We start from the raw sequence: 10,871 nt of genomic DNA, 5'->3' as shown, positions 1-10,871 counted from the left end.
AAAGACGACGTGACAGAAGATCCCAATTGTCGGGCGCCATGCGCGCGAGACTGGGCCCCCAGCAAACTGGCAGGCCCAAGCCACCGATGACCACCACAAGGGGAGTGCACCATGACCCTACGGTCACCCCCATACCACAGAACGTTCTCTCGCACCGTGACCCCTTGGTCACCCCCATGATGCAGAACGTTCCACCGCACCAAGCGGTACGAACCATTGGGAAAAATCTCCTGAGCGAGCCACCCATGGGATCCATTAGCAAAAGGTTGGATGACATGCTCTCCACGCCTTTCTGCTCTCATATCATTCATTACGAACCCCCAAGGGGGTTTCTCGTACCAAAGTTCTCCACATACGATGGGTGCAGTGACCCCTTCGACCATATCATGCACTATCGACAGCTCATGACCCTCGACATAGGCAACGACCCGCTGCTGTGCAAAGTATTCCCTGCCAGTCTGCAAGGACAGGCTCTTTCATGGTTCCATCGCCTACCTCCTAATTCGGTGGATAATTTCAGAGACCTTTCAGAAGCTTTCGTGGGACAATACCTATGCTCCGCCCGACATAAGCAAAACATCAGCACCTTGCAAAATATAAAAATGAAGGATAATGAATCCTTGAGGGAGTTCGTGAAACGATTTGGCCAGGCTGTCCTACAAGTGGAAGCTTGCAGCATGGACGCTGTCCTACAGATTTTCAAACGATGCATTTGCCCAGGCACTCCCTTTTTTGAGTCACTAGCAAAAAAGCCTCCTATGACAATGGACGACTTGTTTCGACGTGCAAACAAATACTCAATGCTTGAAGATGACGTACGGGCAGCCACCCAGCAAGTATTGGTTGCCGGACAGGCATCCAAGGGTACTACAGAGGGAAGCACTAAACCTCCGGACAGGCCAAGACCATCCGATCGAAGGCAAGAAGGGCCAAGCCGCCCGGAAATGCCACCTCTCACACCACTCTCTATAACTTATGAGAAGCTTCTCCCTATGATCTAGAGCATGTCCGATTTCAGGTGGCCCAGACCCCTCGGATCGGATCCATCCAGGAGAGACCATAGCAAAAAATGCGCTTACCATAAGGAGCACGGCCATACAACGGAGACGTGCAGAAGCCTCCAATATTTGGTGGAAAGGCTTATAAAGGCGGGTCATTTAAGGCAATACCTCCGTTCAGATGCTGGAGATGGAGATGCCTCCCGGGGCCGCGACTCTGGGGCCCCCATGGCTCCGGCCGCCCCCAAAGCCGTCATAAATTACATTAATGGAGGCCCGTCGGATGAAGAGCTCAATTCCAAGCGAAAAAGGCAGAGGTTGTTGCGGGAAGCGATGGTGCGTGAGCGTATCAATTCCATCCGACCTGGGATAACCGAAGGAGGCCCGCACCCCATAGACGGGACAATCATTTTTCCTCCAGTAGACCCCACGCGGATATTACGTCCGCACCGTGATGCCCTCATTCTATCCTTGGGGATAGACAAATTTGACGTAAGACGCATCTTAATTGACCCAGGTAGCTCAGCTGATCTGGTGCAAGCATCAGTCATAAGCCACATGGGACACAACTTAGTCGGTCTCGAAAACCCTGGAAGGATTTGTCCGGATTCAACGGGGCATCAACTATCTCATTGGGAGACATTGTGCTACCAGTCCAAGCTGGCCCAGTCACTCTCAACGTTCAATTTCCGGTAGTACAAGATCTATCACCCTTCAATGTTATCTTGGGACGCACATGGCTACACTGTATGAAGGCCATCCCCTCCACATATCATCAGATGGTAAGCTTTCTCACTGAAGATGGGCAAACCAACCTATACGGCAGCCAACTAGCCGCTCGCCAATGCTACCAGATAGCAAGAGAAGCAGGGACCAGTCGGGAGAATGAACCCCTCCCCGAATCCACCCATGCGCTCGACCAATAGCAGTCACTGTATCCGACGGACAGAGATCCCCCGGTAGCAGATCCCTTACAAACAATCCAAATTTCAGAAGAAGATTCTCATCTTACTCATATAAGTTCCCTTTTAACGCCCGAAGAAACCCAGAACATCCAAGACATCCTCCGACAAAACCATGACGTTTTCGCATGGACACACTCTGATATGAAGGGAATTCACCCCTCGATAGTCTCGCATAAGCTTAACATTTTACCAATGGCAAAACCCATCCGGCAAAAGGTTAGACGTTTTCACCCGGATAGGCAAAAAGTCATCCGGATGGAGATTGACAAACTACTGGAGGCCGGATTCATCAAAGAAGTGGAATATCCAGACTGGTTGGCAAATGTAGTAGTCGTACCCAAGAAAGAGGGCAAATGACGGGTCTGCGTCGACTATACCAACCTCAATAAAGCATGCCCAAAAGACAGTTTCCCTTTGCCACGAATAGATCAGATTGTGGATTCTACCGCCGGGCAAGGGATGCTCTCCTTTCTGGACGCTTTCTCCGGATATCACCAAATCCCCATGGCCCCAGATGATCAAGAAAAAACAACCTTCATAACGCCACACGGACTTTACTGTTACAAAGTCATGCCATTTGGTCTCAAAAACGCTGGCGCCACTTATCAAAGACTGATGACAAAGATATTCAAACCTCTAATTGGCCGCACAGTGGAAGTGTATATTGATGACGTCGTGGTCAAAAGCAAAACTCGTGAAGAGCATGTTCTCCACTTACAAGAAGTTTTCCACCTCTTAAGGAAGTTCGACATGAAGTTGAATCCTTCCAAATGCGCCTTTGGCGTGAGTGCTGGGAAATTCCTAGGCTTTATGGTCAGTCAAAGGGGAATAGAGGTGTGCCCAGAACAAGTCAAGGCAGTCGTAGAAACGTCACCCCCCAGGAACAAAAAGGAATTACAACGCCTCACAGGCAAGCTTGTCGCTCTAGGGCGTTTTATAGCCCGTTTCACCGATGAGCTACAGCCCTTCTTCCTGGCAATCCGTAAAGCAGGACCCAGCGGATGGACAGACAGCTGTCAAAACGCTTTTGAAAAAATCAAGCAACGCCTCATGCAACCACCCATCCTAAGCAGCCCCATCCCCAGAGAAAAACTGTATATGTACCTGGCTGTCTCAGAGTGGGCAGTTAGCGCTGTCTTATTCCGCTGCCCATCGCCCAAGGAGCAGAAACCCATCTACTACATCAGCAGAGCGTTGGCAGATGTTGAAACCAGATATTCAAAGATAGAATTAACGGCCTTAGCTCTTCGAAGTGCCGCCCAGAAACTCCGCCCTTATTTTCAAGCGCACCCAGTGGTCGTATTAACTGACCAACCCCTTCGCAATATCTTACACAAGCCGGACCTAACTGGGAGAATGCTTCAATGGGCCATAGAGTTGAGTGAATTTGGAATAGAGTTCCAACCCAGATTGTCCATAAAAGGCCAAGTAATGGCTGACTTCGTGTTGGAATACTCTCGAAGGCCCATCCAACATGACGAATCGAGTGAAAAACAATGGTGGACATTGCGGGTTGATGGAGCCTCACGATCATCCGGCTCCGGAGTAGGGCTCCTCCTACAATCCCCAACCGGAGAACAGCTGGAGCAAGCCATCCGGCTGGGGTTCCAAGCCTCTAACAATGAAGCGGAGTATGAGGCCATCCTATCCGGATTGGATCTCGCCCTGGCTTTATCCGTCTCCAGGCTTCGAGTCTATAGCGATTCCCAACTCGTGGTAAGACACGTTCAAAACGAATACGAAGCCAAAGATGAGCGCATGGCACAATACTTAAACAAAGTAAAAGATACTTTGCAACGGTTCACCGAGTGGACAATTGAAAAAATCAGGCGGAACGAAAATGCGCGCGCCGACGCCCTGGCAGGTATAGCTGCCTCCCTTCCCACCAAAGAAGCAATACTACTGCCTATATATCTACAATCCAAACCTTCCATCACGGAAACCTCCACTTGCAACACCATTAAGGCAGGCGAAACAGATGACAAAGGGTGGATGAAAGATATCATTGAATACCTCCAGACAGGCACCCTGCCTGAAGAATCTAAGCAAGCACACAAGATCCGGGTGCAAGCCGCCCGCTTCACCCTGGTTGAAGGGCACCTGTACAAGCGATCCTTTACAGGCCCCTACCTCAGATGTCTGAAACATTCAGAAGTACTTTATGTATTAGCTGAGTTGCACGAGGGAGTATGTGGAAATCATGCTGGAGGGCGATCGCTGGCACATAGAGCCCATTCGCAAGGTTATTACTGGCCTACGATGAAAAAAGACGCGGCAGCATACGTCAAAAAATGCGACAAATGTCAAAGGCACGCCCCCATACTACACATGCCATCGGGAGAGTTGAAAACGATCTCAGGCCCATGGCCCTTTGCACAGTGGGGCATGGACATAGTAGGACCTCTACCAGCCGCACCTGCCCAGAAGAAATTCCTGCTTGTCGCCACAGACTACTTCAGTAAGTGGGTAGAAGCCGAAGCATATGCTAGCATCAAAGACAAAGATGTCACCAAATTCGTATGGAAGAACATCATTTGTCGCTTCGGAATTCCCCAAACAATCATAGCAGACAACGGTCCACAGTTTGATAGCAAGATTTTCCGAAAGTTCTGTTCAGAACTCAATATTCGGAACTCATATTCTACACCACGCTATCCTCAAAGTAATGGGCAAGCGGAGGCCACAAACAAGACTCTAGTCACTGCCTTGAAGAAAATACTCGAGCAAGCCAAAGGGAAATGGGTGGAGGAGCTACCCGGCGTCCTATGGGCTTATCGAACCACACCCGGACGTCCAACAGGAAATACTCCCTTCGCCCTCGCATACGGAATGGACGCAATCATTCCCACCGAAATTGGCCTACCCACTATCCGAACCGAAATAGGAAGGCAGGATGATGCAAATGTAGAATTAAGAAGAAATTTGGACTGGGCGGACGAAATAAGAGAAACTGCAGCCATCTGGATGGCAGACTATCAGCAAAGGGCATCAGCTCACTACAATCGCAAAGTAAAGCCCAGAAGCTTCAAAAATGGTACGCTAGTCTTTAGAAAAGTTTTTGAAAATACTGCTGACATAGGGGCAGGAAAGTTCCAAGCCAATTGGGAAGGCCCCTACATAGTATCTAAAACAAGTGAAAGTGGAGCCTATCATCTACAGAAGTTGGATGGAACCCCATTGCAGCGACCATGGAATGTATCTAATTTAAAGCAGTATTACCAGTGAAAGATGAGGCAAAAGATAGGAATACAAAATGAACAAATGTATTTTTATTGATATTTGTGGAATAAATCATATACAAAAAGACCTCCGGACTACAAAGGTATAGAAAGAAGATAGCAGATTTTCTTTTACAAAAGGAAAAAGCTGTCATTGAGCAGGTTTGCTGTGCAGCTTCTCCAATTCACCCGGAGGAATTGAAGGAACGTCCCGTTTGATGCCATGTTTCTTCATACAGCAGCGGTAGCCGAACAAGTACATTTCATCAACTTACTTCTGGTACTCCGCTTCAAGTTCCCCCCTCTCCGCAGCAAACTCACCCTCCAGCTCTTCCTTTTGCGTTGACAAACGCAACTGCAACTCTTCTCTCTGCCGTCTCTCAATAGACACCTCTGTCCGGAGGTGCCTCACCTCCCTCCTCAAAAGAGCCATCTCATCCTCCGCCTCAAGCAGGCGAACTTCCATAGAATCCTCCCGGCTCTTTGCCTCAGCAACCTCCTCTCGAAGAACCTTGTTCTCCTCTCGAAGAACTTCGTTCTCCTCTCGAAGAACCTTGTTCTCCTCTCGAGCAGTAGATGAACTGGCTTCAGCCTGCTCCACTCTCAAGCGCAACTTCTCTTCATCATTTTTTCGCTGAGACACAAAAGATTTTGTATACTCAGCAGTCTCCAGCAGGTCAGAAAGAAGATTGCGTTGAAGAGCCATACCGCGAAGGCCACTCACCAGCTGCAGGAAAATACTCAAACAAAGAAAAACCAAGTTACAAATCATATGACAAGCGCATCAGCATGACGAAGGAATTAAAAAGTAAATTATACCGTCTCTACTGTCTCGAACATCAGGGCTGAAGGTATCCCAGCGTCTGCAACAGAGGGAATCTGTTTTAGCTTCTCTTCCATCTCCGCATAACTAAAAGGGCTAGCAGGGATGAAAGTGGCATCATCAAAAGGACCCTCTCCCAAAGAGGCATTGGAGAGTGATTCCCCCTCCGGAACCACACCTTCAACATTCTCAACCGGCTGAGCCTCTCTGGGTGGAACCTCAGCCGACGCCAGCATTGGAACCTCAGCCGGAGCCAGAATTGGAACCTCAGCCGGCACCAGCGCTGGGACGGCCGGGCTCTCTTCCGTCATCTCCACTGCATCGCCTTCCGGATGACCCTCCGGGACGGATGAACAGCTGACTTCGATGCCTTCTGTGAACCGGCCCTGAAGCCGCCCAGCGAGGCCAGACTTCAAGTCGCGTACCAGACGCAACCTTCTTCTAGTTGGCCCCTTCACAGGCACAAGAGGACGAGGGCTTGGCTCATGTACAGGCAACTCCTGGCTATCTGCCCCCATCTCTCCTGTTGGGGGTGTAACAGGAGGCAAGTCGGCAACCTCATCCGGGTGAGCTGAGCCGGGTTGATTTATTGAAGCTGCTTCCTCGGCCAGAAGAGCCATCCGAACGTCTGGTGCCACCGAGGGCCCTGAAAGATTAAGGCCCCTAATAAATTCGAAAGTGGTTGAGACAGAGGCCGGGAGAGGATTTTCCGGCTCTTCAATATTACATTCTTTTTCATAGCCAATGGGAGGGGGTACAAACTCTTTTGGAGGAGTTGGGATTTTTATTGCCTTACCCTTACTTTTCTTACTCAGCTTCTTCTTCTTTTTTGCTGGAGCACCAGCAGGTGGAGAGGACGCAGTCCGTTTCCCACCCGGAGCCTTCCGCAGAAGCCCTTCTTGTCTTTTCTTCTCCCGATTGTTGAGAAGGGCCTTGCGTGTCCGGGCATCTGCCTTCCGCACCCCCTCATAGAAAGGAAGGTCTTCAAGAATAAAGTGCTCCCCGACTACCACTTCTTCAGGCAGCCGCCTGGGAAGTATGTTCAGCACGTATGCCTGAGGCTGCTGGACGACCAAGCGGAGGTTCTGCGCAGAAAGAAGCAGTTCGCATCTCCGCTCGGCCGAAGTTATCTCGAAGAGCTTGTTCAAACGGTCGAACGAAGCCTTCTCCACCCACTCCACCAGTTTTCCCCTCTTATCCTGGTCTGCACCCAAGCAAGCAAAATATGTCAGCCGCCTAAAAACAATGCTGACTTACAAACTGTGCAAAGACATAAAGTAGCTTAGCTATACCTGGAATCTCCAGTGACTGATTGGGAACAAAGGGCCTATCCGGATGCTCAGACAAACCTGCCCATACGCCCTTGACCAGCACCTGCCCCTTGGCGGCCTTTTTATTCGAATCCGGTAGGTTTGTCACCAGTTGCAGGGATGGAAGGCTGGCGACGAAGCTGAAGATGTTACTCTTCACCTTCTTGATCGAGTAAACGAAAAGAACCTCCAGTAATGAGAGGTCCAAATTAAACAACATGCTCAGGATGCTGCACCCCATCAGCACCCGGATCATGTTGGGATGTACGTACACTGGAGGAATCTGGGTGAAGTGCAGAAATTCCTTGAGCAGAGACGGGACAGGGAATCGAAGCCCAGCATTAAACCGCTCCTTGGTAAAGAGTATCGCGTTATTTTCCGGCTTCTTAGGCAACACGCCCTCTCCATCAAACAGTTCCACAGACACGCCATTAGGAACGCAAAACCGATCGCGAAATTCTTTCACATCCAACTTTTCTACAGACTTTTCAGCACGAGCGTCACCAGACGGGCGAGCTGAAGTAACTTCCTTGGTAGCAGACATTTTCCAGTACAAAGATGAAGCACAATCTGCATGAAAGAAACCCAGCAAGTCAAACAAGCGAAATCGACCCCACCAAACCTCAAGCCCTACCCCGCAGGAGATTCAATACCCCACCAAAAAGCAAAAAGCACAGGGGGGGCAGCAGAAACCCCAAAACACAGGAAAAGCTAGCATCAAACAGTCACTCGCCCAAAAAAAAAAAAAAAAAAAAAAAAAAAAGCTTCCCCAAGCAAATCAAAGGCAAACCAAGAAAAGAGCATATGAGAAAGAAAGAAATCAGAATAGAGTTGCGTACCAAGTGTAAACTCGAAAACAGGGTCGAAAGTCGCAAATGCAGTCACCGTCACCACCTGAATGCTGCCGATACACTTACAAGCAAAGACAAACAGCAGACAAATGAAGCGATAACAAAGAAGATGCAGTAAGAAAAAACAACGGGAGTCCACAGGCTGATATTTATAAGAGACAGCCCCTCGGTATTCCAAGCGTTCAGCAAAACGCTATCATTGAACCGACACATTGCCTAGGGAATACCCAGAGACGGCGGCTTGCCATAAATGCTCTCCTGTCTCTTCGCCCCCGCTCGCCACGTGGCCCAGTAAGAACAAAAAGCAAACTCCGGTTTCAAAAGTCAATCATTCTTTTTTAACCCGCCCATTTTGCTAGGGCAAAATCGATAAGTTAAAAGGGGGGCATTGTAGGGACCCATCCCTGTTGACACGTGGCACACGTCCCCTGACGACACGTGGCACGTGTTCCTACCCGGAATATCCACATCCGGATTTCCCCAAGAGTACACGTGGCGCGCTTTCCTATCCGGACCACCTCCATCACTCATCCGGCGACCTTTCATATCCCACCCGGATATGTTCATCCCGGACCACCGCCATCACTCATCCGGCGGCCTTTCATATTCCACCCGGATATGATCATCCGGATCACTGGTCAAACTAAGCGTGCCTCACTACGTCATTCTGACATCCTGTCACAAATCATATTCCGATACCTGCAGAGCGAAAAGACAGAAGTGACAGCTAGTCACTTCCCACGACCTCTGACAGCCGTTCGTAGGATGAGGATGTCCCTGCCACCACCTAGTGGCAATCATGGTAAACCAGAAAGCCTTCCATCATTTATGGAGGAGAGAGAGTTTCTAAATGGTATATATATGAACCTTCGCACAAAGAAAAAGGTAAGCTTCTCAATACCTAGTAAAAGGCCAACTGTGCCATCTGCTTTTATCTCTCTTTCCATGGCTGACAAAACCATCGGAGGGTGTGTCCGGACCCCCTGTCCGGACACCTTTTGCAGGGACAGCTGAATCAGGAATTCGTATTCGTTGAGATCGTATATCCATCCATTGAGCAGTTACATGGATCGCTGAGAATACGAGGCCTCAACAGATAGGGGTTGGTTTGGTAGGCCAAATTAAGGCAACGAGGAGTCAGACAAGGAAGAAGATTGTTAGGTAGGCGAAATAAATTATAAATGACATCCATATATCCAATTTTCTACACCATATGGCACGTGTAGAAAATTTACCTGTCACTTACACTCAATGACACATAATTTGTAAACACGGCAGGACAAAACGAATAGATATATATGGGGGAAAATAGCCTCAAATTTCATCCTTGCTACCAACAGAAGTTTGAGCACCTATACTTGAGTAATTTGAGAAATATTATTGACAATGAAGAAACTAAAAATAAGTTTAAATTTAATAAACTATTTTTATATCCTATTTCAAACTCATTTTATTTATTTAAATTTTTTACATAAAGATTAAATAATTTAAAAAAAAAAAAATATATATATATATATATATATATATATATATATATATATATATATATATATATATATATATATATATTTACTATTTCTAATTCTATTTTATTTTCTTTCATATCTTCTATAATAAAATCTAATAAAAAAATCATTTTTCTTAATAATTTTTTTTCTTTAGTATTTTTCAAGAATCAAATATAACATTAAAGTATTGAAGTAAAATAATTATCAGACTAATAAAGATTAATGCAACAATATTTCCTTTGATTTGATGTCAAAAGCACTCAAAAAAATTGATTTAACCCGTATATTATAACAAATAATTAGTATTCCATGAATAAAGTACTTGATGACTTTAATAATTTTTTTGGAATAGTATGTTGGCTTCTTTGTTGTTACTTCATTTTTCAAGAAAAATCTTGTAATTTGACATATTAGCAAGGTTATGAGAAAAAAAATGCTATTGTTATTTTTCCTTAGTAATATCAATGTACTATTCAAACAAATAAGTAGAAAGCTTGGTAGATTAAATAAATTACAAAGGACCTATTATTTTTAATATATGCATTTTTCTAAACTATGTGACCGACCTAGAAAAATTGTAGGTCAACATTTGTCTGTTAGACTTTTCAAGATTCCAAACAACGTGTTATGCACTCTCAATAATGTAAGACTATTGGATATCACTAAAATTTCCACATGTATCTTAACTTTTCAACCACGGCTAACATCATTTTCATTCTAATATATAATTTTATATCCAAAAAGAAATTAGTTATTAACATTCACTTGAAAAAAATAAAAAATATGAATTGATGAAGTGGTAAATGATTATGTTTATCAATGATAAGTTAAAAATCATGTGGATATATAATTAGGATAAAAGCCATATTTTTTGTTTACACAACCATTATTGGGATTTCAATTGGTTTTAAAATTTGTTCATTTAGCTCAAATTTTCAGATATTAAATTAGAGATTTAAGTCTATTTGGATCAACTTTTAAGAAGTTGAAACTCACTTTTAAGCTCTCACTAATTTTGTTTAAAGGGTTTATCATTAAATAAAAATAAAAAAATTGTATAAAAGCAACCAAAACATATATTGTTTTTTTGTAAAAGCTTTATTTTGGTTTATATAAAAGTTTTTTTTTTAATAAAACTTTTATTATACTAATATTGTCCTTTCAAAAATTATAATTATGACTTCAAATTTAATTTCTA

The 10,871-nt window shown here is 45.5% G+C and overlaps 2 protein-coding genes and 1 pseudogene across 2 annotated transcripts; 2 read left to right on the top strand and 1 right to left on the bottom strand.

Annotated features, from left to right (window-relative positions):
- Nucleotides 1–1,004: 1,004 nt before the first annotated feature.
- On the top strand, nt 1,005–1,694 carry LOC117929954. The gene has a single exon (XM_034850401.1). It carries the CDS (start codon nt 1,005–1,007, stop codon nt 1,692–1,694), a length of 690 nt encoding a protein of 229 aa, XP_034706292.1.
- Nucleotides 1,695–2,066: 372 nt separating this feature from the next.
- LOC117931330 lies at nt 2,067–5,188 on the top strand (annotated as a pseudogene).
- A 264-nt stretch (nt 5,189–5,452) lies between these two features.
- On the bottom strand, nt 5,453–7,652 carry LOC117929953. The gene is made up of 4 exons (XM_034850400.1): nt 7,297–7,652; nt 6,801–7,208; nt 6,001–6,650; nt 5,453–5,908 (listed from the first exon to the last, which is right to left on the bottom strand). Exons 1-4 carry the CDS (start codon nt 7,568–7,570, stop codon nt 5,453–5,455), a joined length of 1,788 nt encoding a protein of 595 aa, XP_034706291.1. The 5' UTR covers nt 7,571–7,652.
- Nucleotides 7,653–10,871: the final 3,219 nt, after the last annotated feature.

Source organism: Vitis riparia, chromosome 14 (genome assembly GCF_004353265.1).
Source record: "Vitis riparia cultivar Riparia Gloire de Montpellier isolate 1030 chromosome 14, EGFV_Vit.rip_1.0, whole genome shotgun sequence".
In the NCBI taxonomy this organism is placed as follows: domain Eukaryota; kingdom Viridiplantae; phylum Streptophyta; class Magnoliopsida; order Vitales; family Vitaceae; genus Vitis; species Vitis riparia.
This window is presented reverse-complemented; position numbering and strand designations above follow the sequence as displayed.

Bases quoted from the DNA above. Each gene is read 5' to 3' on its own strand.
- LOC117929954 (XM_034850401.1), top strand. From the start codon at position 1,005: ATGTCCGATTTCAGGTGGCCCAGACCCCTCGGATCGGATCCATCCAGG.
- LOC117929953 (XM_034850400.1), bottom strand. From the start codon at position 7,570: ATGATCCGGGTGCTGATGGGGTGCAGCATCCTGAGCATGTTGTTTAAT. The intron at 7,209-7,296 runs GTATAGCTAAGC...GCTTGGGTGCAG, and splicing joins TCAGTCACTGGAGATTCCAG to ACCAGGATAAGAGGGGAAAA. The intron at 5,909-6,000 runs GTATAATTTACT...ATTTTCCTGCAG, and splicing joins TGTTCGAGACAGTAGAGACG to CTGGTGAGTGGCCTTCGCGG.